This window comes from Genypterus blacodes, unplaced genomic scaffold, assembly GCF_046128005.1.
Source record: "Genypterus blacodes isolate CSIRO-AG114 ecotype Tasmania unplaced genomic scaffold, CSIRO-AGI_Gbla_v1 ptg000292l_1, whole genome shotgun sequence".
Taxonomy (NCBI): domain Eukaryota; kingdom Metazoa; phylum Chordata; class Actinopteri; order Ophidiiformes; family Ophidiidae; genus Genypterus; species Genypterus blacodes.
This window is the reverse complement of record NW_027467083.1, coordinates 122402-144759: the sequence shown is the minus strand read 5'-3', so window position 1 is coordinate 144759 and position 22358 is coordinate 122402. Positions and strand designations below refer to the sequence as shown.

General features: G+C 46.5%; 4 protein-coding genes across 5 annotated transcripts; all 4 read right to left on the bottom strand.

The window, feature by feature from the left end:
- Positions 1–209: 209 nt before the first annotated feature.
- On the bottom strand, positions 210–4970 carry LOC142988065 (uncharacterized). Its single transcript, XM_076137067.1, has 6 exons — positions 4733–4970; positions 4178–4353; positions 2379–2500; positions 2072–2274; positions 1888–1962; positions 210–1779 (listed from the first exon to the last, which is right to left on the bottom strand). Exons 1-6 carry the CDS (start codon positions 4837–4839, stop codon positions 1197–1199), a joined length of 1266 nt encoding a protein of 421 aa, XP_075993182.1. The 5' UTR covers positions 4840–4970; the 3' UTR covers positions 210–1196.
- A 410-nt stretch (positions 4971–5380) lies between these two features.
- Positions 5381–11492, bottom strand: eif2s2 (eukaryotic translation initiation factor 2, subunit 2 beta). The gene is made up of 9 exons (XM_076137073.1): positions 11358–11492; positions 9574–9754; positions 9325–9425; positions 9088–9217; positions 8892–8992; positions 8450–8598; positions 8301–8357; positions 8102–8187; positions 5381–6740 (listed from the first exon to the last, which is right to left on the bottom strand). The coding sequence occupies exons 1-9, from the start codon at positions 11370–11372 to the stop codon at positions 6565–6567; spliced, it is 996 nt and encodes a 331-aa protein (XP_075993188.1). The 5' UTR covers positions 11373–11492; the 3' UTR covers positions 5381–6564.
- Positions 11493–12874: 1382 nt separating this feature from the next.
- Positions 12875–16122, bottom strand: LOC142988069 (charged multivesicular body protein 4c-like). The gene is made up of 5 exons (XM_076137071.1): positions 15800–16122; positions 15002–15179; positions 14768–14882; positions 14195–14321; positions 12875–14109 (listed from the first exon to the last, which is right to left on the bottom strand). Exons 1-5 carry the CDS (start codon positions 15984–15986, stop codon positions 14048–14050), a joined length of 669 nt encoding a protein of 222 aa, XP_075993186.1. The 5' UTR covers positions 15987–16122; the 3' UTR covers positions 12875–14047.
- A 1301-nt stretch (positions 16123–17423) lies between these two features.
- Positions 17424–21690, bottom strand: LOC142988068 (vesicle-associated membrane protein-associated protein B-like). 2 transcript variants are annotated; one of them, XM_076137070.1, is made up of 6 exons: positions 21426–21690; positions 20069–20221; positions 19708–19811; positions 19507–19587; positions 18977–19108; positions 17424–18554 (listed from the first exon to the last, which is right to left on the bottom strand). In XM_076137070.1, exons 1-6 carry the CDS (start codon positions 21481–21483, stop codon positions 18381–18383), a joined length of 702 nt encoding a protein of 233 aa, XP_075993185.1. In that variant the 5' UTR covers positions 21484–21690; the 3' UTR covers positions 17424–18380. The 2 variants fall into 2 exon arrangements, with proteins under 2 accessions (XP_075993185.1, XP_075993184.1); XM_076137069.1 differs by having other exon boundaries at positions 18977–19159; positions 21426–21689.
- Positions 21691–22358: the final 668 nt, after the last annotated feature.

Below are 22358 nucleotides of genomic sequence, written 5' to 3'. Positions count from 1 at the left end.
AGGCGTTTAGCACCAATAACAGTGGTTCGCGCTTCCGAAAGAAAGAGGGCAGATGAGCTCCTGTCAGCACGCAGCGGAGAATCAAACGCGCTCATCTCCACCGAACATGGCCATCTTTAATGTGAGCGTTTATTATATAATTAGCAGGATATAGGTCAATTTAATACCGCAGCCAAGGCGCCATAAGTACAAGGAAGACACAACAGAAATTCATGATAATTAAGATCTTTTATTGAACATACAGATTGAGGATAATCAGTTGGAACAAAGTAAACCTCAGCGTGTGGAGGAATAAAGACCTGAACTCATGGACCCTCCATGTCCAACTGAGAGGGGGAGGCTGGGGAAAACCCATAACTGGGGTCTAATCTGTGAACTCATTCAGAATTTTATAAAGAAAAGGGGCAGTCTGGGATGAAAGTGTAACACAGGAAGTTCCAAATGAGAGCTTGGTCACATCCAAACCTGAAACCTCTGAAAGAAACAAAAAACACCTTCAGCCCACAATGAAGACAAACACAAGAAGCAAAACAAAGGGAGGAACCATCTTTTTCTCCTTGTTGACAATGTACAATATATTTTTCTGTTTCTTTTTAAAAAAAAGGGATCGATCAACCACGATTTACTGAAATGCAAACCCTGGTGTTAAGTGATTAAGCACTTCTGGACCAAAGATGCAGTCAACCAACTTTACTCCCAGCAAGCAGGCAGGTGACAGTATCCACAGAGGAAGTGGTCTGGAAAATGTCCCATGATGCACCTGGACTGGGACTCAATAACAGATGTATGCATAGCTAGGTTGAGACGTGAGGGGGGAACACACACACTGTAGCTTTCTATCCACCAGCGCCTTGGCCTCCGGTGTGATGAGCCTAAGCTTGACCTTTGACCCAACTACCTCCATGTCGCAGCCAATGCATAGGAGTGACATGGTTCAAAACAAGCATCCTTAAGACTCGCACGTCATTTAAAACTGGTTATAGAAATTCTCCTAAAAGCAAATCCTATGGAATCATAATCCCAACCTGATGGAGACTCCACCCCTGTGGTGCATCGTGTTACTAAGGTAACAGCATCTTATCATGTTTAACACAAAAAGACATAAAGGGGAAACTTAGGCCGGGTAGTGACACGCTCAGTATTTACAGCAAAGGGATCGAGCACAACGGGAGAAACGCCCCACTTCCTCTACTCCACTAATCCTGAGACACCGATCTAGACCTTGAGCGCGATCTGGAGCGGGACTTTGACCGGGAAGCTGAGCGTTTATCCCCAGACTTGGATCTGCGGTCATCTTCTCGTGGAGACGGGGAGCGGGAGGGAGACTTGGCGGCAGGTTCTTCTTTTTCCTTTCCATTCTCCATCGGGGAAGCGGAGCGGCTTCGGGACTTCTTCCCAACAGACATCTCTTTGGAACGGCTGCGGGAATCCCGCTCTGACCTGACCTTGGAGCAGCTGTTGGAGCGGGACTTGGAGCGGGACTTGGAGCGGGACTTGGAGCGGGACTTGGAGCGGGACTTGGAGCGGGACTTGGAGCGGGACTTGGAGCGGGACTTGGAGCGGGACTTGGGCTTTCGCTCAGCAGAACGGGATCTGGATTTCTGAGAGCGAGAGCGAGATTTGGACTTCTGGGAGCGTGAGCGAGATTTGGATTTCTGGGAGCGAGAACGGGAGCGGTTGTTGCGGGAGCTGGCTTCCATGCTTCCTCTAGACTTTGAACGAGATTTCCTCCCTGATCTGGAGCGAGAGTGACGTCTCTTGTTGCCAGGAGAACGAGACCTATAATAGACAAAAAAGAATTATGGCAAACCATACTTTTGATCAGTGATCTATCAATGATGACTCAGACTCATTAAGATGGTTTGGTAAATTGACTCAGGTCCTCACCTGGAGCGAGACCTAGAGCTCCTGCTCCTACGGCGGCTGTTGCTTCTGCTGCGGGAGCGACGACGACTACGAGACCTGTGGGGGAAGGAGAAACAGTCAGTCAATCAATTTGCTGGCAACACCATCAGAAACAGAACTTCACCACCTCCAGACTGAGAACTACAAACAGGAACACCGGTCTCACCTGGAGCGACTGTTGGAGTAAGACCTCTTCCTACGAGGCTGTTCCTCCACCAGACGGATTTTCCTGCCGTTGATGTCGGTGCCGTCCAGCTTGTCTATGGCCCTCTTCAGGTCTGATTGTGAGCGGAACTCGATGACCCCCTCGTTGGTGCGCTCCTTGTGTGCGTCTGCATAAGTCACCTCTCCAGCTTGGCGCATGAAGTCCTGAAGGACAAAGAAGTGTTTGATAAGACAAAAGAAGGTGCAATGATCTTTACAGGGTGGAAAACATGTTAATGTGACGTCCACAACAATGGTGACATGTTTACCTTCAGGTCCTGCCAGCTGCAGCGGCTTGACAAGTTCTCCACAACCAGTCGGTACTCTGTACGGACAGGGGGCCCGTATTTATCCCTGCCAGTGCGGCTGTTCCGGTTGCTGTAACCACCGCCTTAAAACACAACAGGAGAGAGGGAAAGTCAGACACACAAAATGGCCATGGCACACACACAAACAAAAACTATTGACCTGGATTATCATGTGAACCGTGACCTGCCAGGGGATGATTAAAAAAAATTACATTGCTGAAAAAAGGAGGAATTCCCTGTAATCCCATTTTCAAACCAAAAGTTCAGCTAAGTGATCTAAGGCGCTGCTCTGGCTCTGTCTACTTGGTATTGTTCAGCATTTTGAAGTTGCTCTGCTGCAAAGAACACCACTGCATCTGTTCGGGGCCTGACAAAGCCCTGAGCTGCACCAACAGATGGACAGTGATGTTCTTTCACGACCTCTGAACCCTGGAACAGACAGAAAGGAGGCGTCCACATAGGTTGGGGTCAAGGACACGCACACAAATTTTTCTTCCCAATCTATTTGACCAGATGGTAGTTTGCAATTTGTCCCTTTTGCTCTCTTACATGTACTCTGAGTGTCAGGTCTTTACTTTGAGCCCATCCGTTTATGTTTGCTGTCAACATAGAAACCAATGGCAATCCTCACCATCACCCCTGGTCTATTGGCAAAAGGCTGCTGTCGTCATGGCTTCCGGTTAGGTCAGCCAAGGATCAAGGGGGGCAAAGGTCACACACACATTGTAAGGTGAAAGCCAAGGCCAGAGGACAGGCAGTCATCTTAGCCAGTCATCTTTAGCGTCAATGGACTCAGCCTCAGCCCGCAACTGGACTCTTTCAAATTGAAACATCAAGGACTTTTGTTAATGATGAATATCAAATAGATACCAAAGTAAATAAAGAGTTATACACATGGCACAAGAAAATGTTACTTCTTATCTTACTCCTAATTGGACTAAAACTACACTGTGATGAATCTAACGGTCTGAGGTCCAGACAAAGGCTGATGTGCCACCTTCATCACTACAGTTACATGTTCTCCTCAGACTCAGTAGTATCGACAACTCTATAGCGGAGGCACCGAGTTCTGTATATTCAGGGTTCCTCCGGGTTTCTGCTCCTCCCGCATCGTTAACAACCACCATTAAACTGTGGGAGGGGCAGGAACCTGGAGGGCACAAACCCAAACACCAAAACTAAGATCCCCTGCACAGCAGCAGGAATACACTGCTCCACCTGAAGGTAAACCATGGAAAGCAGGATCCTCTGGGGGAACAAGTATCCAGGTTTCACCAACCACATAGGAACTTGACCACTTTCAACATGCCACAGGCTAAACCCTGCCAAAAGTATATGGACACTGTAAAAAGGCATGGCAGCAGCTTTTACATCATAATGGGACCATGGTCATGATAAATCATCCACACTAACCTCCACATTACCGGGGCCTGTGTCCACATACTTTTGCCCATATGGTGTACTGATCTATGTATGGAAGCTGTGTAATTAATACTCCACTACCCTCCAAGACAATTTTAACTAGATCCATTTTCTTAACTTTGCAGCTGTATGACCGAACATGCTGCCTGTTAGTCTTCAAGACTTCACGCGCCTGAACATGTGAATCAAAAGGCCAAAGTTCGACATTGATAAGAGAAACTATGTCGACCCGGTTGCCGATAGCGACCGCGTTTGAGCTCCCATGTGCGGCCCGAATCGCCAGCTCCCTCCGCGTGGCCGGGGTAGAGGCTATGAGGCTGAAGAAGAGTGTAACTTACTGCGTCCGCCACCACCGGATTGACCGCCATCGTAGCCGTCACGTTCCCGGTCCCGGTCTCGTCGCGGTCCCCGGGCGTGCTCCACGATCACGCGCTCTCCGCACAGCTCCTTCCCGTTCAGCTCGTAAACGGCGTCGTCGGCATCACGGTTATCGTCGAATTCCACGAATCCGTACCTGTAGAAGGAAAAATGGAGGTGATTAAAATTGTTTTATGATTGAAAAGAGGGGGGAAGGTTTGTGGTTTCATTCAGTGCGCGTGCGCCGCTCGGCCTGCGCGCGCTAGCTTGCTAGCTGCTATCGCAAACACAAAGGCGCCATGTTTGCCATGCGACATCTGGCACACGAGCGAGTCCAAAAGTCGAGCAAAAGGACTTTGTTAATGTTTAAACTTCTTGGGATAGCTGCAAAACATTGTTTGTAAACGCGTTTAACCGAATTTACAACTATAATTATGCAAAATCATTTCAGAACAGACGTAACAGCACGACACGTTACCGAGATGAGGCTGGCGTCGTTAACGTAAAAATCTCACGCTCGCGCAGCGCTTACGTACCCGTTCTTCAGATCGACCTCCATTAGTTTTCCATATGCACCGAAGAATCGCTGGATGTCCTTCTCACGGACATGGTAGCTCAGCCGGCCGATATACACGCGGGGCATGGTGCTCTTTCTCGGTGTCCTGGTTCCCTTCCGCCGTTGGTTCAGCTAGCTTTGAAGGCTGCGGTGAGTGTGTGCGAGGTTGACGGGGCTGCTGCTCCTAAAAAAGCGGCCCGTGGAGCAACACACCAGCCAATCAGCGCCAAGCTAGCGATACTGACTTCCGGTTGTGTACTCCAAAATAAAGCTATATATGATGATTTTGCAATACGTGTTCATGTGAAATTATTTTCTTAAACGAAACTATTAATGAAATATTCCTCATCCTCTCAAATCAACACACACGTTATTATTGTCGACGACACAATTACGTTGGGCCGCATATCAAAGAGATCTTCAATAGAAATAAGGAGAAACTGATTGTAGCCAATAAATTATTTCAAATTATTTACAGCACAGCTACTCTACAATTATTAAATGAATCAGCTTGCTTAAGTTTAACTACATTTAAAAACTCTAGAGATTCCAGAGAATTTCAATTTCAAATTTCGACTAAATTCATCAAATACTTGTGAGATGTGAATGTAAGCATAGAGAGTCCTGGTGGAGAGAGAGTTGAATCTTTTATTTTTGTAAAAACCATAGTTTAAAATGCTGCCATCCAGACCTTCTTCACCGCTCATCTTCAAACAAGACCAGAATCCAAACATTTGAGGGGTTTCATTCAAAACGCTGTATATGCATTTTTGGTCAATTCTTCAGATCTTAACAGTTCAGGCAATTTCAATTATAGCAATTTTTTTAATTGGTCAATATAATAGATTTCCATGGACTGTCACTCTCCTGTTCCTCCAACAGCTTTGACATTTCTTAGATCTGCTCTGATGACATTTCCTTGGAGTCTGACATGATACCTGCTGAGGGGACAGAGTGTGTGTCTGGGTGTGTGCGTGTTTGGGTTACAAACTCATTTCACAGATTTGACGGTGGAATATCGACTTCAATAGAAAGGAAAATAATGCACACAGATGCTTATCAATGCAGCAAAATGTTTATAAACACTATCAATTCCATTTCCCTCTCACATAAAGCTTCTGTTTATGTTCCATGTCACCTTTCTTACACTCGGGTCTGGGGAACTTGGCTTTCTAACTTCAAACAGCACAGAAGTCTTTCAACATTCTAAGCTTAGAAAAACAAAAACAAATGCAGGACTTGAGTGAGTTTGGGTGAAACCATTAACGGGTCACAGAACTTCTAGTTTCAGAAATCCTGATCTTGATTAACAATGGAACTTCCATGTCCTTATCCAACAAATTGGCCCTCTAGTTGGTTGTAGGTCAACCAATCATTACAATAAGAGAATGAAAAACTGCATCTTATTCAGTGTGTCTTCATGTCTGCATGGTTTTAATACATGGGAAGTGTTTGGAGGAAGAATGCAGAAGGATTCAAGCCTTGTTAAATCACAGATTTCCTGAAAGAGGCAAGAATCACAACAAATGGGGACCGAGTGGCAGGAATCATCAGCCAGACAACAAATCAAATGCATCCAACAATGTGGCATCCAACAAAACACATCCACCGCTTACGGTGGCTGAAACTTCTTCTCTCTGCTTTAGATACTCTCACTCCCACCCGCTGGGGCCACAACACAGCTACACGTCAGCCAAACCCTCCCACAGTTCGATTCAGAGAGTCCTTTTATGAAATCAAGGGGGCGTCCTGCCGCAGCCCCTGCCCTTCTTGGGGTCAGAGAGGCGGAGGGGAGCCCAGGTTCGGCAGCCTTTAGTTGGCTTTGGCGCGGAGTTGCGCCCTCTTGCCCGTCACAGCCTGGAAACCGGTCTTGATGCTGGCGACAGAGCAGCGAGAGTGGCACGTCTCACACTGCAGGAAGTAAAGACGAGTGTCTTTCTGCAGGATGGTGTCTGGTGAGCGACAGGTGTGACACGTCACGTATTCCTCTGCAGGGGGGAGAGGAGAGGAATTAGCACAGAGTCACAGGCACTGTTAAGGCAATCACTGCGTTTCCATCTGAACTACTCTGATTACTGGTCTGTAACGTGATTAAGTAGGACACACAGAGGGAAGGGATGAACAGGACTCCAGTGTCCTGGGAACATTCTGTCCATGACTCTAAGTATAGGACATGAGAGGACACGCATGTGCAGGTTGACTCAGACTGTGACCTTTACGTGGCTGAATACTTCCATCTGCAGCCTGTTTACACCAGGATGTGATTGACGGTGACTCAAGTTAATCATTGGCTGAATCAGCTCTGATGTGTGAATGTGAAACTCTGAGTGTCAATCAGGAGAGACAGAGACTCATTTTCAGAGACACAGTGCTACGGCTCATGTCAGAGTAAAAATAAACGTGTATCAATGATAAATACTGTAAGAATTTAAGGGTCAACATAAGATTTAAATTCACAGCTCATGTTCAGGTTCAGGCTCCGGCGGTTTGTGGTTTGGTCTCGATGGATAAAGGGACTGATGGCACGTCAACATTGGGGGCTGAGTGAAACCTGTCTGAGCGGGTGTGGGACAGAGAGATATCTGATAGTCAAAGAATGAACGGGTTGTTAACGATCCACTATTCAAGAGCCTGATCAGACTTGGGGGAGGGATACCTGGAGCCGGGCCGTCTGTCCTGGGTCTCTTTCAACATACAGATGCAAATCGTATAGCATTGTGTTTGTGTGACGTGAGCCATCAGGAGGATTGGTGAAACATCTCAGGAACACTCAGGACAGAGAGGTGTTGGTGAGAAAAGGATTATCCACGTTTACAGATCAATTACGCAGCCACATAAAGAGTATGGGGATCATGGCTTACGAAAGATGTTTGTATTCAACGTGACGGTGATGAAGTGGCTGGCAAGTTTACTGTAGTATTCTACCATTCAGTCCCCGACCCCAAACGTTACCAGGACGCATCATAGAGTCACTTAGCAGACCGGTTAAGATTCCTGGGCGATGTAAGGATTCTCATTCAAACGAAAAGCATAACCTTAAAGTAAATAAGAGCGTTTATTCAAAACCAAACTTATCAGGAATTCCCGTACTAAAATAGTGATTAGAAACCTAAAAATTATTACTCCAAATATAGGATTGGCGATCTCCCTAAATCAGAATCACACCGATTGGGGTTGAAATTGTTGTTTAAATCGTCAGGATTTGCTTAATTCTATATCTTATGGAATCAGATAAACAAAGTCATTTATTTGTGTGTGAGAATAATTTCACAGTGCCGATTGGATTGGAGATCTAAGCACGCCTCCCCTGCATCATGTGGACACTGGAGAACCGGACGGTCATACTTACTAATATATCTTCTCAAGACGTTTTCTATCTGTTTCTGTTGAAATCTGCCTTTGATCACAAGCTGGTTGTTTCCATCTATGGAGCCGCTGAAGGTGAGAAGAGAGGCAAACACGCAAAATCATTTGATGTGGATCTCAGCTCTGCAGACGTCTTTATGAGCAGACAGCAGCTTGAGCCGTCACTGAACACACACACACACCTTGTTCCCAACTCAGCCAACAGGAATGCGAGGAGATGTTTTGGCTGACGATGCAACCTGAGGGAAGAACACACAGGTCACCTTTAAGGTCCATAATATCTGTGTGTGAGTGCCTGCGCACAAGTGAGTGTGTGTGTGTGAAGACTTACAGCTTGCAAATATCTGTGAAGTTGACGAAGGAGGTTTTCTTGGTTCCCACTCTGACGACCTGAGGAGGCTTCATCACAAACTTCCTCTTCTCTCCGGCCACCATGTCGGGGTTTTTCTCCCTCATGATGTTGAAGACTCGATTCAGCAGCTGGAATGTAGAGTGACACGTTGAGAGCAGGGCACCAGATCACAGGACGCTCCTCTGTGACCTGTGACCTCTACCAAGAGCTCCCAGTCCACAGAGACACCAAGGTGGTAAACTCACACAACTCAGGGGTACATTTGGTGCTTTTTATAAGACTGTCTACTGTACACAAGGATGTCATCATAATCGTGTGTGTGTGTGTGTGTGTGTGTGTGTAAGTGTGTGTGTGTGTGTGTGTGTGTGTGTGTGTGTGTGTGTGTGTGTGTGTGTGTGTGTGTGTGTGTGTGTGTGTGTACCTCATCATATGAGTAGTCTCTTTCAGTGCCAGCCCAGGCCGGTCCTGTGGAGGAGCTGAATGAGATTCCATCATTGTTCTTCCCTTCTCCATCGTCCAGCACTGAAAGGAAGACACACAGTCACACATCCATCACCTGACCGACCTTCATCTGTTTAAGCTCAGGAGACGACTCGGCTCCTTCTTCTTCTTCTTACCGTCATTGATCTCCAGTATCTCTCCCTCCTCAAAGTCCACTTTCTTCGACTTCTTCTTCTTGGCAGGCAGCATGAGGTCCAGGTTGTCCTCCTCCATCACCTCTGTGGGCTCTCCTTCAATTTTCAGGTCCTGGATTCAAACACACACACACACACACAGTGAGAATCTGCCACAGGACGAGAGAGGAAGCAGAGGAGGAGAGAAGTGGACAGAGGAGGAGAGAAACAGACACCCACCTTAATTCCTTCTTCCACCTCATTATCAAAGACTTTCTTGGGTTTCTTCTTCTTTTTCTTCTGGTTGAAGAAGTTCAGGTCACTGAGGTCATCAGACGTCTCTGCAGGTGGGAAACATAAAACAACTTCAGTCCAACAGAACCAGAACCTGTGAGCTTCTTCATCTTCTGGTGATTAGGGTGAACTGTCCCTTAACTCTCCCACATCCTCCCAGGTTGCCATGGTGACGCCTCATCACTTCACACTAACCTTTCTTCCTGCCCTCGTCCTCGTCGAAATCAAACTCCTTGTCTTCTGCCTCTGGTTCCACCTCCTTGGTCTCCACCTCCTTCATCTCCTCTCCTCCCAGGCCATCTCCTCCTTCCTCATCGGGCATGAAGGGCTTCTTCTTCTTCTTCTTCTTCTTGGTCATGTTGGGGTCGAAAATCATCTGCAGGAGAGGAAAGGAGGAGGAAGGGCGCTCACAAATCAGCTTTCATATTCAGATAGACTCATTTAAAACCAGGTGCATTATGGGAAACCCTGACTCTCCTCTTTTAGAGGAACCTGAGCCTCTCCCCTCTGGTGGCAGGTGAGGGTACAGGCCACCAAGGGCAGAGAAGTGGGTTTCATTTATCCCATGAGCAAGGCATCAGCACTGAGAGTAAACTGAGGCTCATCTTCATCTGCACTTTTGTCTTCAAGTTGTAATAAACATGAACGACATTTAACTTAAGTCACGCTTTATCAAAAGCGTTTCAGATTTATGCCTCTTTCATTGAATTTTTAACACATCTTCATCCTCTCATTTCTCTGCTCAGAACAAAGACGCACCCAGGTCAACGTCACAGGTGGGCCGAGGTAAACTGAGCCCACCTGAGCACCTTTAAGACCCTTCAGGACCTTTTTGTTCCTTTATATCCCATATATCTTTAACAGAACGAGGCGATTAAACCATTTTGATCAAATAAAAGCAACATTACTGCATCTAAGTGATGCCTGAAGGCTGTTATAGGTTGTTTGGTTTATGACACATGTATTATGCTTGTTTATAAAGAAGATTAATCGTGGGTCCCCATGAAGAACAGCTGGGGTTAAACCTGGACTACGTTGACATTAAAAAACTTTATATCTTGCTGGTGTAGTTTGTAAAAAAGGGGAAGAGGAACACTTGACTACTTTCTTTTTAAACCTCACAGCAGCAGATTAACCAGGTATCAAAACATATTGGTGGTTTGGTTCAACCAGTTAAACGTGACGGGCTCCGAGTCTAAAAACGAGTTAAAACCTTTTCACGATGTAATGAAGCTTTTACTGATGGTGGAGAAAAATGAATAAATGATCTGTAAACATCACTACAGGAGCAGTGTTTTGGTTGAACTCGTTAAAGCTGGGATATATTAATGGACATTATATTCGGAACAATCGGACCCTGCTTGTCTGTTGTTTCATGGCAGAGCAGCATGTAACGGGGAGCTGCTAGCTAGTTAGCAACCTATTAGCTGGCTATAGAGCTTCCGTTCAAGTCAACCGCGGCCGGTGACACGAAGGATTGATGACTGGCGTCGAGTTTTATCGTTTCTCTATCAATATGCCGACAAACGACATCCCGGCGTGTCGTGTACAATTCGGTTTTTCAGACCAGGCCGCTTTTCGCCGGGCAGCAGCCATGTGAGAGCCGATAGGGAGGGTGTGCTACACTAGGAAGTGACCGTGCCAAGTGGCGACTTCAGCTAGAATGCATCCTAGTGATGAGTTGATTTGCTCATATTTGTATCAAACATTCCAGTTAATTATCAAAACATCTGCATTTGAGTATTGGCCATAGATGAAATCGTACAGGATATCGCCGATATCAGGCATCACTAGAAGTAGCTACAGAAACAAGGAACCAAATAACATGGCTACCATTTGCTCCACAACAATGGGAGCAGACGCTCTGAGGCCCCGGTCATCGTGAGCATCCCATTTATATAACAAATGTCACTCTTATTACACCAAACAAAGTCCATACATCGGCGAGACCGAACAGCGGACAGCCCGGAGAGTCTTACCTCGTCTCCAGACATGTTTGCGGGGTGAAAGCTGGCTGTAGTTCGGATACTCAGAGGCGCGACGAGTCTCACACTGCTTCGCCGAAAATGTCTTGCATCAGCGTTGGGTTTACAGTGCGCATGCGTCACAGTGACAATGTCTGACGTCTGTACTAAGCGACGGCGGGATCATACTTTTTTCGCACAACTTTATTAGCGTATTGACGTTACAATGTGATACACAATGTTTTACAGTTATATTTCAACCGGACCTGCAAAAATACAAAAGACCGATTATATATTCTTAAAAACAGTGAAGGGTTGTTGTTTCATGTTTATGACACATTTATTATTATTGTTCAAAGTTAAATGTTCACATGAGTAACAGCTGGAATTAAATCTGGATTATGTTCACATTAAGAGTTTATGGACTTCGTCAAAATCCTGCTTCTAATACCAGTTGTGTTTGTATAAAGGGCGAGAATGACATTAAACTGTCTCAGCAAAAGATAAACTAGGGGTCACAGATAAACCAGGGGTCACGTTAAAAAAACAGCTGACCGGTGTCTCATCTAAAACCTAGTTTGAACCAAATCACTATGATGAAAACTCAACTGAAACTGAGAGAAAATAATCCAGTTCACTGTATACAAGAGTCGCAGTGTGGTTAGACTCGTTGAACCTGAAATACATTTGCATTAAAGCCTTGAAGTCATCATGTAACGGGAAGTTGTTAGCGGCCATTAGCGGACTCTGGGTCTTCGGTTTGAATCCTCCGCGGACGATAGCGAGGAAGAGGCGGGTTCAAACTAAATAACCGATGAACACACGTGACCCCCGGGGTGCAGTGTAGTACTCGGTTAGTCAGCCCAGAGGACCCACTTTGAGCCGGGCAGCAGCCATGTGAGAGCCGTGATAGGGAGGGTGTTATGTATGAACAAGTATCTGTGCTAACAGGTGACTTCACACTGAATGCGTTTGGGTGAGGGCAGGAGGATAAATTCAATCGTTATATTTAGTAATTATAACATCTTAATTTGAGTTCTGGCCATAAGTGAAAACATCTGCTACCGATAGATGTCATCAGATAACACGGCCACCGGATAATCCAACAAGGGAACAGCAGCTCTGACTCCAGCTGCATCATCATCATCCTCAACACCCATCTGAGCTCAGAGACAGAGAAACATAAAACGAATAAACACATCATTTTCTCTATTTACAGTTCACGTTACTTCCTTTTCCATGCTCAGTTCATGTTCATGTTTGTCTGTAACAGCATCTTGGTGATTGCGCATGACATCGCCATTTACAATGCTCTCGTTATTGTCGTTGTTGCACCGTGAAGTTGGGCGGAGTTGTTGAGGTGTTTGTTTTAAGTACAACCTGTTCCAGAATTGTAAAGTTGACATCATACAACCCGCGACGTATGTCATCCCAGTGATCAGTATTGCGTCACTGCCTACGTCCCCGTTCCGGTCACTTTGTGTCGCTGTTGAGTGGCGACAGAGTGAAAAGAACACGCGTCCACTCAAACAAAAGAATTGAAAACTTTTAATAATTTTGCAAATAATATTCTCATCTGGATAAATAAAACATAGAAATGCAAACATGCTCGTCCATCTGTGTGTGTTACGAACTTTTAACGTGAAAATGTACATCATGACTGAAAATTAAAGGAATTAACTCTTTAAACTCCAAAATAATGATGGCAGATTGACTATAACCTAGATTTATACACACCACTACCTCTTTACTGGTGCAGTTAATAAGAAGAGCTCATTTTGTTTATCATCAGACTTTTTTTTAACAGTATACAATTAGGAACTAAACCCCGACAGACACAGCAGGATGAAGGTGTCAGTTAAAAACGTGTCTCGTTCTGGCTGTGCATGGCGATCTGTGGTGACCTTGGTGTTGTTGCATGCTTCACACAACGCACAGAGAAACCTCTCAGTGACGGCAGAAATATAGTATATATAAAAAACAAGACACATTCGGAATATTTACACCAAATAACAAGAACCACTGGAGAGAGAGAGAGAAGCTTGAGGTGGAGAAGAGAAAGTGGCTGAAATGTGGAGGTAAAGAGGGACGAGTCACAGAAACAGGTTGAGATCATCGCTCTCAGGCAAACACACAGCTCGCAGCTTCATCACCGTCCAGCCCAGGCTCACATTTGTGGAGGAAACAACAAAATCATGGAGGAGCAAAAGACGGTTATTAAGGTCAAAACAGAAAACCCCCTAACGTGCTAAAAGAGACAAACACAGCCCAGAAACCACATCAGAGGTTCAGATCCCATGGAGGTCCTCTGTCATAATCACCTGGTTGACTAATCAACACTTATCAAGTGTGTGTGTGAGAGCTGGAGGCCCTGCCCAGTACCTGGACCATAGAGTGCTATTACTGGATTCAAATTACAAACAAATAAGTGTCAGGTGCAGCAAAGTAAAGGAGAGTTTCAAAATAAAAGCCCCGGGCTGCTCGGTTTGACAGAGCAGCCCGGAGGTCTTTACATCTGATGTGATGGGGACAAGAAAACTTAAGTACAGCCTTGTTGTAGTCTTACTGTGGACGATGTTCAGACCTCCACAGACACACAGACACACACACAGACACAAACATCCTTCCAGCTCATTCATTCGCCTTTTCTTCTTCTTCTTCTTTCTGATGCATGTGGTATGTGGCTGCTGCGGTGGTGGCGACGTCTACATGGCCATTGCCCAGCGCTGCAGATCCTCCATGTCGTCCTCGTCGTCTTCTTTCTTGGCTTTAAGGGTGAAAGAAAAAGAAGGCAATGAGCTCTGGAAATCGGCTGAGCCTCAGCTTTATACCTCCGTCTGTTTGGTTCTCACCTGGTCTGGCAGGTAAAGACGTTGAAGGCACGTTGGGCAGGGGGACGTTCTCTGTTCCTCCGATCTCCAGCATGTTCTTGTCCAGCTCCTCCTGTTCCAGCTCATCAAGCTCTGCCAGCAGCTCGTCCTGAGGAAGACACACACACAAACACACACAGAGTTTACATCACTGACACACAAAACCCACAGACTCTCTCTCTGAAGCGTGTCGGCCAAGGTTATCCAGGATTTATTGTGATTTATGACAGGACGGTTTGTTGTTGTTGTTGTTGTTGTTGTTGTTGTGCGCCTGTAAAGACATTTGCGATCTCATACTGTGTGTGACATTGCTGTGGTGATTGAGCTCAGTGTTTAATCCGAGTCATTGTTGCCTGTATTCTCTCCCAGAATGACAGCATTACATCACTGACAGCAGAGAGGCAGAGTCCTGAATACCAGCATTGAAAAGTACGGCTGAGTCAGCGTCCAGGAGTCACCGGGGCAACCAAAGTGTGTAACTGAGGGAATCAGCCAGACTCACACACATGTTGCTCTACTATGTTACACATAGAAATCCCTCAAAATGTCACCAACCTCATCAAACTCCTCTCCAAAGCCAACAGGTTTAGAGATGGCCTCAGAGATCTCCTGAGCCAACTCCTGCTGCTCGTTAATGTCCTGCATCAGGTCGTCCACCTTATCAATGTCCCTGAAACAGCAACAAGGACAAGAAGGACAAGAGGAGTCAGGACTCAGCACAGGGGTGTGTGTGTGTTTCCAGTTAGGTTCTACTGAGCAGTATGTCTGCTCGCCATGACGACCCCTTACATGTTCTCGTGTGCAGACTTCATGGCCTTGGCAGCAAAGCCCATGTTCTTCAACACCTCAGTGTTTGTGTTGGCGTTCTCCAGCGCCTCCCTCTGGAACTCGATGGTGGACAGAGTGCCATCGATCTGAGCCAGCTGCTGCTCGTACCGCTTCTTTCTTTTCAAGGCCTGCAGAGCCGCTGGAGGGAGAACGAGAGAGATAGGGGGAGAGACAGAGAGAGAGATTTACATCTTCATTGTATGTGGACCATCGTGCCTCCATGTCATACGGTGGAACAGCTCAGCCCAGGGTTACCAAGACTCTGATGATCCTACTTTGCCCTTTGGATGAACTTTGACCTGTCACAGCATTCATGTGTTAAAGTGACACTGTGGTACTAAAGTTCAAACAAAGTCTTGTGAGATCCAGGTGTACAGGTGACACACACACACACCTCTACTCCGCCTTATCCAGACACTTAATGAGCTCTCTCCAGTCAGGCTCAGCGCAGTCGCCCGACTGAGGCGTGTCTGTGGCTGATCCAAGTTAGTTCCCTTATTAGATTGTAGCTTTGCTCACTTAATAGAACCGAGAGTCACCATGTCTCGTGATAAGGCCCAGTTGAGCTCACAGAGTCCAGACCAGCTTTTAATGATCTATTAATGAGGCCATGGACGATAAAGTGTTGACAACTCTGATAAGCACTGAGGCTCAGCTCAGAAAGTTAGCAGGCGCAGCTAACATGCTAATGTTCCGCTTTAGGTCGCGATATTTCGTCTCTGCGCTTCGCTCAGGTGAGGCGGCGTCTTTAAAACTCACCTCGTTTGTTTTTCGTGCCGTTCTTCTTGGCGATGGCGAGTTCGTGGTCGATCTTTTTCTCTAAGAAGTCCTGTTTCTTAGTTAGCATCTCCTCCGTCTCCCTGAGTCTCTGGATCGCCTCCTGCGGGCTCGGTCCCTTTCCTCCTTTTCCTCCGCCGCCTCCAAACAACTTATTCAACAACGACATGTCGGAGGTATTAACTTACGAACTTCACCGGTCAAACACGGACAAAATCGCGTTTCTATCGCCTCAGAGCTACACTGACGCTCCGCCGAGCTGCGAGGATTGTTGATATTGTTTTACTTCCTGGAAAAGGCCCAATGACGTCATATTGCTCGATTGATGGGCGTGGCTTGACCGCACTCTGTCTCCGTCTGCTGGGGAAGTGGGGAACTGCAACCGGCAGGTCGAGCTGTCAGGTCGTTGTCATCGCCAATAAATACTTAAAATTTAGTCGAAATCTTTTCCCAGATTTCCCGGATCACCTTTATTCCCGATTTTTCCCGATTTTCACGTGATTCTCGATTTGTCCTCTAGGGTTATTCCCGTTTGTTTGAGCAGATAACAGAATTTTGATGACACAAGCACCAAATTTGGCACAAATCCTCTTTGGTGTCTCTCCTTAAAAAGGTCACAGGTCACTCAAGAATTCAAAATGGCGGCCACAACGAGAACCAGTGTACATTATTGAACAGCAGATTTGTGAAAAATGGATGATCTTGTTGTCAAATCATCGTTTTTGTATCTTAATGTTTGTGACTCAGTTAGTTTCTCTCTGTGTGTGCTTCATTTAACATATAAGGGTTTTAGATGGACACTTTTAAATGTATTTAAGACGTTAAGTTTCTCACTTGATGGTGTTTCAAACAAAGAGCACACTTTCCACAAAGCCAGACAGTTGGGGGTTTATGTATTTTAATTCATTATGATGCTACATGATCCATGGTGGTTGCTTAATTATTTTCTTCCTTTACTACAGTTGAATAACTTTGCCAGTTATTTGATTTATGTACATACAAAACAGTATCCAATTATTGTTTGGTTCCATCCTTGTGTGTCTCTGCGTGTGTGAGTCTGAAGCGCTGATGTGTACGTTGTGATGTTACATGTAGTGTGTATTCACAAGTCAGTCCTCCTCCTCCTCCTCTTCCTCCCCTGAGCTCCTACAGGCACCAACACACATATGCTTTCATGTTTACACCACAGCTGGCTGGGACGGTCGGTTGAGCGCCGAGAAAGAAAAAGAGAACGTAAACACACACAGACCCACAAACCAGGCGGACCTCAGAACACAAAGGCTTTTTTTGTTTTGCTTAAAGAACTTTAACACACAAAAACCCAAAGAATGAGAAGAATTCATCTAAATCCTGTTTGCTCCATGCAGACAGCAGAATGGACGTGTGTGTGTGTGTGTGTGTGTATAGTGCAGGTGAAGATTATTAACAGAAGCATGGTGCCTGCAGAAGAAGAGAAGCTGCAGTGAAACATTAGACTGAAACACGTCATCACTGCAGAGACAGAAGTGAATCTTTACATTCTGTTAGCAGCTCTAAAGCTCCACGCCGTGGAAGCTGAAGAACTCTGCTGCTTTGATTGAGTACTTTAAACATTTTTGGGGGGGGAATATACTTTCTATATGGAGCCTCAATGTTTCTATCAACCTGAGGAAGAACCGAAGCGTAAACGTGGGGAAATCTGAGGTCTGGAGCTGAAATGTAACTTAGTGTGTGAGAGCTCTGCATCTTTCTCACTGTACAACATCATCATCATCATCACACGTCTACATAGTTACTCTTGTACTCTACTGCCAACATGTTGTGCATTTGCATTGTTTCCATTTTAACGCCTCTCTAAACCTCTAAACCCTCTGATTGCACCATTTGCCGTCTCTTTGCATTCAAATCATCCAAAACATACACACTCACACACGCTCACACACGCATGAATGGCTTCTACTGGCTCACAGATCTTTTACCAGATACTGTTCATAAGATGATACACAGGGTCGGGAGTTGAGGAAATAAACACAAATCTTTCATTGATCACCTCTTTATACATCATCAGTAATATGTGGAAGGAGAGAGTGTGTGTGTGCGCGCGCGTGTGTGTGTGTGTGACCTCGGAGCAATCTCAAGACTTCTGAGTCGACGGGGAATCAATGAAAGACTCGACACATTCAGCCGACGCACAGCCACGCCCACACACACACACACACACCACAAGACTTCACCTGTGCAAGTTGGGGAAGAAGGAAAGGAAGCAAGGATGGACGGCAAGAACAGATCAGAGGTTATGGTGATTGATTACATTAAAAAAAAAGAAAAGAAAGAAAAAGGCCAAACCTGTGACAAACACGCAGGGTGGTTAACCTGATGACATCATCTCTTTATACAGATTAAATAATTTGCACTCTAACCAGACAAACCATCCTCATGTTGCCTTCAATGTTACAAAAACAAAAAGCAAAAGGAAATCAACATAAACCCAGAAGACGTCCCCGTCACCGCCACGGACAAGAGTCCTCCTCCCAGCACGCCGTCCGTCCGTCCGTCCCACCCTGTGCTCTGTCCGTCTGTGTCTCTACAGGGCCAGCTTGCCAAGGATGACTCCGATCACAAAGAAGAGGACGCACAGAGCCAGGACGCGAGTGCTGAGGCCTTCGTCCCTCACCACTGAGGAGGCCATGATGGAGGAGGAAGAGGAGTGGGAAGCAGACAAGGATGTCACCTTCTTCTTCCGCAGCACGTCGTCCTCCTGACGGGACAGAAACGGGAGCAGAGAGGAGAATGAGTGCAGATACGCCACTGTCTACTACGTACTTCCTCCACCAGGGGGCGACCTGGGGGCCGAAGCAGAAATGTCCCTGAGCTGCACCTCAACCACTTCAAACCTCCAGCTGGCGTCTTTATCTGAGTGTAAACAAACCTGACCCACATGAGGACGGCAGCATTTTAACAAGTTACTCTCTAACTCAAGTTTTTAGCTACACCAAAGCTTCAGGAATAAAGCAGCTGAGCTCCCTGAAGCCTCTGTGTTCCTCATCATCGTCATCACTTCAAAGTACTGTGGAGACGATTGATTCATTTGTAAGGAAACTCTAAACCTGTCCCCACGTCCATGTGAGTGAGAAGAAGAAAGACGGAAGGACTAAAGCCGGTCTTTTCCGTCCGTCTCACCCTGATCTGTTTGTTTTCTTCCCGTAGCCTCTGCACCTCCATCTGCAGCCGCTTGCACTCCTCCATGATCTTCTTCACCTCCCCGTCGTCCAGCGAGGCGCTGGCTGACTTGGTCAGCGTGGAGAGCTCGGTCTTAACAGGGGAGGTAGAGGAAGACACAGTTTTGTTGCTTTCGCTCTCATGCTGCGGAGAGAGACGGGGGGGGAGGGGAGGAGGAGAAGAAGGAGAAGGAGGAGGGGGAGGGGGGAGGGGGGAGGGGGGGAGGTGCAGCGAGACGTGCAGATGTGGCAACGAGTGAGATGAGAGCGCAGATATACAAACAGAAATGAATGAAGTCAGATCAGGTGAGTGTGAGGGTGTGTATGAGTGAGGGTGTGTATGAGTGAGGGTGTGTATGAGTGAGGGTGTGTATGAGTGAGGGTGTGTATGGAACTATGAGCCTCACTATTTGGAGCTGGATGTGTGAAGTCATGATGCCACACACACACAAAGGTCACACTGATCGGCCTTGGAGGAGGGTTGGTACTTACAGTTTTGTCATTTTCTAGCGGCATCTCAAACGCACATCTCAACTTTGAGTCCATCAGCTCCTCCGGCTTCGCCTCCTTCCACTGAGCACGGCGACAAGGAGGGGGAGAGAGGGAGCGAGACAGAGAGAGAGACATTTAATCATCAGTACTTCTCCTTCTCACAGGCTTCAGGATTCTGTCCCGTCTCCTCCTGGTCCTTACCACTCCCTCCATGTCGATCATGTCGTATGGAGCCAACATGGACTGCACCATGAATTTGTGTTTACTCTTTTCGTTGGGGTCGTAGTCAAAGGGCTGGAGCATGACTACACACACACACACACACACACACACACACAGGAGAAGAGAAGGAAAGGACAGACGGTTACAGTCAAAGGACTTCCTGTGTTACACAAGAACCATTACGCAACAGACTAAAGTCTTTATGGTTTAGATTTGGTGTCAAACTGACCAATCCAATCCTTCTTCAGCTCTTTATATTTATATCAAAGATCTGTTTATCATCTCTCAAATCTAAGTAGTAAATCTCTTTCATCTCTTGGTTGTTTTGATTGTTGCTCACCAGAAACACTGACAGAGTTTCCAGCATCGATGACGCCGCTGTTTGGACGCACACAGTATCTCCGAGGAGCCGTGGTCTTAACTTTGAAACACACATTTCTCTGTGTGGGGTTGGTGAGCTTCAGAGTGGCGGTGACGACATCTGTGAACGGACCTGAGGAGGACAGAAGAGGAAGAGGAAGAAGAGGGGTCAATAAGACACAGACAGCAGAACAAGCAACACCACTCTGGAGCTAAGAGGCAACTTGATAAATGTGGGCAGAATAAAACTATAAAATCTATTCTTACATACTTCATTAGACCAAGACAGGGTCGAGAGCTGGTATGATCATGAGCTCATGAGCTACAGGATGGACCAATCACAACAGCAGAGAGAGAGAGATGTAGAGAGAGAGTGAGATGGAGGGAGAGAGAGAGAGAAAGAGAGAGAGATGTGTGTCTAGGATCAGACAGAGAAGTCAGGACACCCAGCAGCACATCAGCTCATATTGGCTGGTTGAATACTTGTTCCTGTCCCATCTGTTTTAGATGACATTCATGTTTTAGGTTCTTGGGTCATAAAGGCTGTGATGTTCTAATCAGGCCTGATCGATACTGAAATGGATCAGAGACAAAGACAAATGTCCCCCACGCTTCAGCACCGAAGCCTCATTGTACTCAGAGCGGGTTAAGTTACAGAGCCTGAATTAATCAACCGGTAATGAACCAACCGATGATCCCTGACCAGCTCAGCTCATCCGGGCCCGTTTCACAGCAGCATCACGCCCAAAGCGACCATCACCGTCTGCTCCCGTCACTACATCGCTCTCACACACACACACACACACACACCCGTATCTATTTGATACACATTCACATTAAACCTTCATCTCATCGTGTCAGGTGTTCGTGTTCAGCCTCAACTGAGCCTCCAGCCCCGGGGAAGCCCCGAGAACAGCCCGGCTTTTCACTCCGCAGCCACATTACTAACACGCAGGTTCCTCGCTACTCGTCAAACTGACATTTCAGTACTTTTAACACGATGGCGCCGCTGAATAGCGGAGAACGCGGTGTAAAGGTGCGACATGGAGCGGCGGCCTGACGCTGCGGTGACAGCTAGCAGGTAGCCGGGTTAGCCTGGCGCTACCTGGCTACCTTGTTAGCATCGTCGCACTCAGTGTCGCTTCACCTGTCACCGCCAACACACAGACAACAACATACGCGACGTGCACCGCGGCAATGGGCGATTATATTAATGAACCAAAGCAACACATAATATATAATCCAACATTAACCAAGTGACGCGGTTAGAATCGACCCAGGTTGTCAGTTAGCCACCTAGCCTAGCAGGCCTGGCCCTCCGCCTCGGCCTCAGTTACCTCGGAATTTGAGTTCGTGTGGTGGCTCAAGCACCAGCACTTGTTCTGTTCTGGCCATGTCCCAGAGCTTCAGGCTGATGAGCCGGCTGCTCCCCAACAAACACCCCGGGGGTCCTCGCGTGTCCTGCGGAGGGAAGGTGGAGGATTACAGACGCGGCACCGCCCGGGCTGGATCACTGGCTGGCTGACTGGATGACTGACTGACTGCCACCGACAGCTGGAGGAGGTTAGCGTGCTAATGCTAACGCGGCTAGCAATCAGGAAGCATCGGAGCGTCGTCACAAGGGGGCGGAGCCTGTGCAGGATGTCAGCTGGGGGGTTTTGGACGTTACAGAAATGAAGCGTTCACATCAACATCATCATCATCACCATCATCACCATCATCACGGAGTCATTGTAGCTCAAAACAGCGCTATTGTCTAAATATTAATGTGAACGGTTTCTCTCTTATTTTATGCAAACCTTTATTAACCAGTTTAACAGATGTTTATAACTCACCCAAGTAGGACAACAATGACATTTGGTGCCAATATTCCACTGCTTACTGCCTGGTAGAGCACAGGGACATTTTTGTAAATATAATGTGTACCTAATATAATGAACATTTCAATATATTTTAGTTTGACTCTTCTTGGATCAGTCCTGCACACAGCGTTTGTCACGTCAGGAGACGACATAAATTACTTTTAAAAGTTTAAAAAATCTAATGTAGAGAGAAGAAAGCAGAAACTGCCTCCAATGTTGCTTCCAGCAGTGTCTGACTAAAGATACTGAAATAGTGATATCAAACTAACGAAGTGATGTCATCCAGTAAACCAAAGTTACAAGAGTGATGTCATCCAAATGTATCATCTCTGGCTCTTACATTTCTGGCCCCTAATGGCAGGACAGGATGACGAGACAATGATCTGATTTAAACCTTAAGAGCTAAAC

Excerpts from the sequence above, each read along its gene's own strand:
- LOC142988065 (XM_076137067.1), bottom strand. The coding sequence starts at position 4,839 with ATGCCCCGCGTGTATATCGGCCGGCTGAGCTACCATGTCCGTGAGAAG. Across the intron at positions 2,275-2,378 it reads GCAGCTGGCAGGACCTGAAG|GACTTCATGCGCCAAGCTGG; the intron begins GTAAACATGTCA and ends TTTGTCCTTCAG. Across the intron at positions 1,780-1,887 it reads AGCTCTAGGTCTCGCTCCAG|GTCTCGTTCTCCTGGCAACA; the intron begins GTGAGGACCTGA and ends TGTCTATTATAG.
- eif2s2 (XM_076137073.1), bottom strand. Across the intron at positions 8,993-9,087 it reads GATACTGGAGATCAATGACG|TGCTGGACGATGGAGAAGGG; the intron begins GTAAGAAGAAGA and ends TCTTCCTTTCAG. Across the intron at positions 6,741-8,101 it reads CGTCTTGAGAAGATATATTA|AGGAATACGTGACGTGTCAC; the intron begins GTAAGTATGACC and ends TCCCCCCTGCAG.
- LOC142988069 (XM_076137071.1), bottom strand. The coding sequence starts at position 15,986 with ATGTCGTTGTTGAATAAGTTGTTTGGAGGCGGCGGAGGAAAAGGAGGA. Across the intron at positions 15,180-15,799 it reads CGGCACGAAAAACAAACGAG|CGGCTCTGCAGGCCTTGAAA; the intron begins GTGAGTTTTAAA and ends TTCTCCCTCCAG. Across the intron at positions 14,322-14,767 it reads TTGGAGAGGAGTTTGATGAG|GACGAGCTGCTGGCAGAGCT; the intron begins GTTGGTGACATT and ends TGTCTTCCTCAG.
- LOC142988068 (XM_076137069.1), bottom strand. The coding sequence starts at position 21,483 with ATGGCCAGAACAGAACAAGTGCTGGTGCTTGAGCCACCACACGAACTC. Across the intron at positions 20,222-21,425 it reads ACACGAACTCAAATTCCGAG|GTCCGTTCACAGATGTCGTC; the intron begins GTAACTGAGGCC and ends TGTCCTCCTCAG. Across the intron at positions 19,588-19,707 it reads TGATCGACATGGAGGGAGTG|TGGAAGGAGGCGAAGCCGGA; the intron begins GTAAGGACCAGG and ends CGCCGTGCTCAG.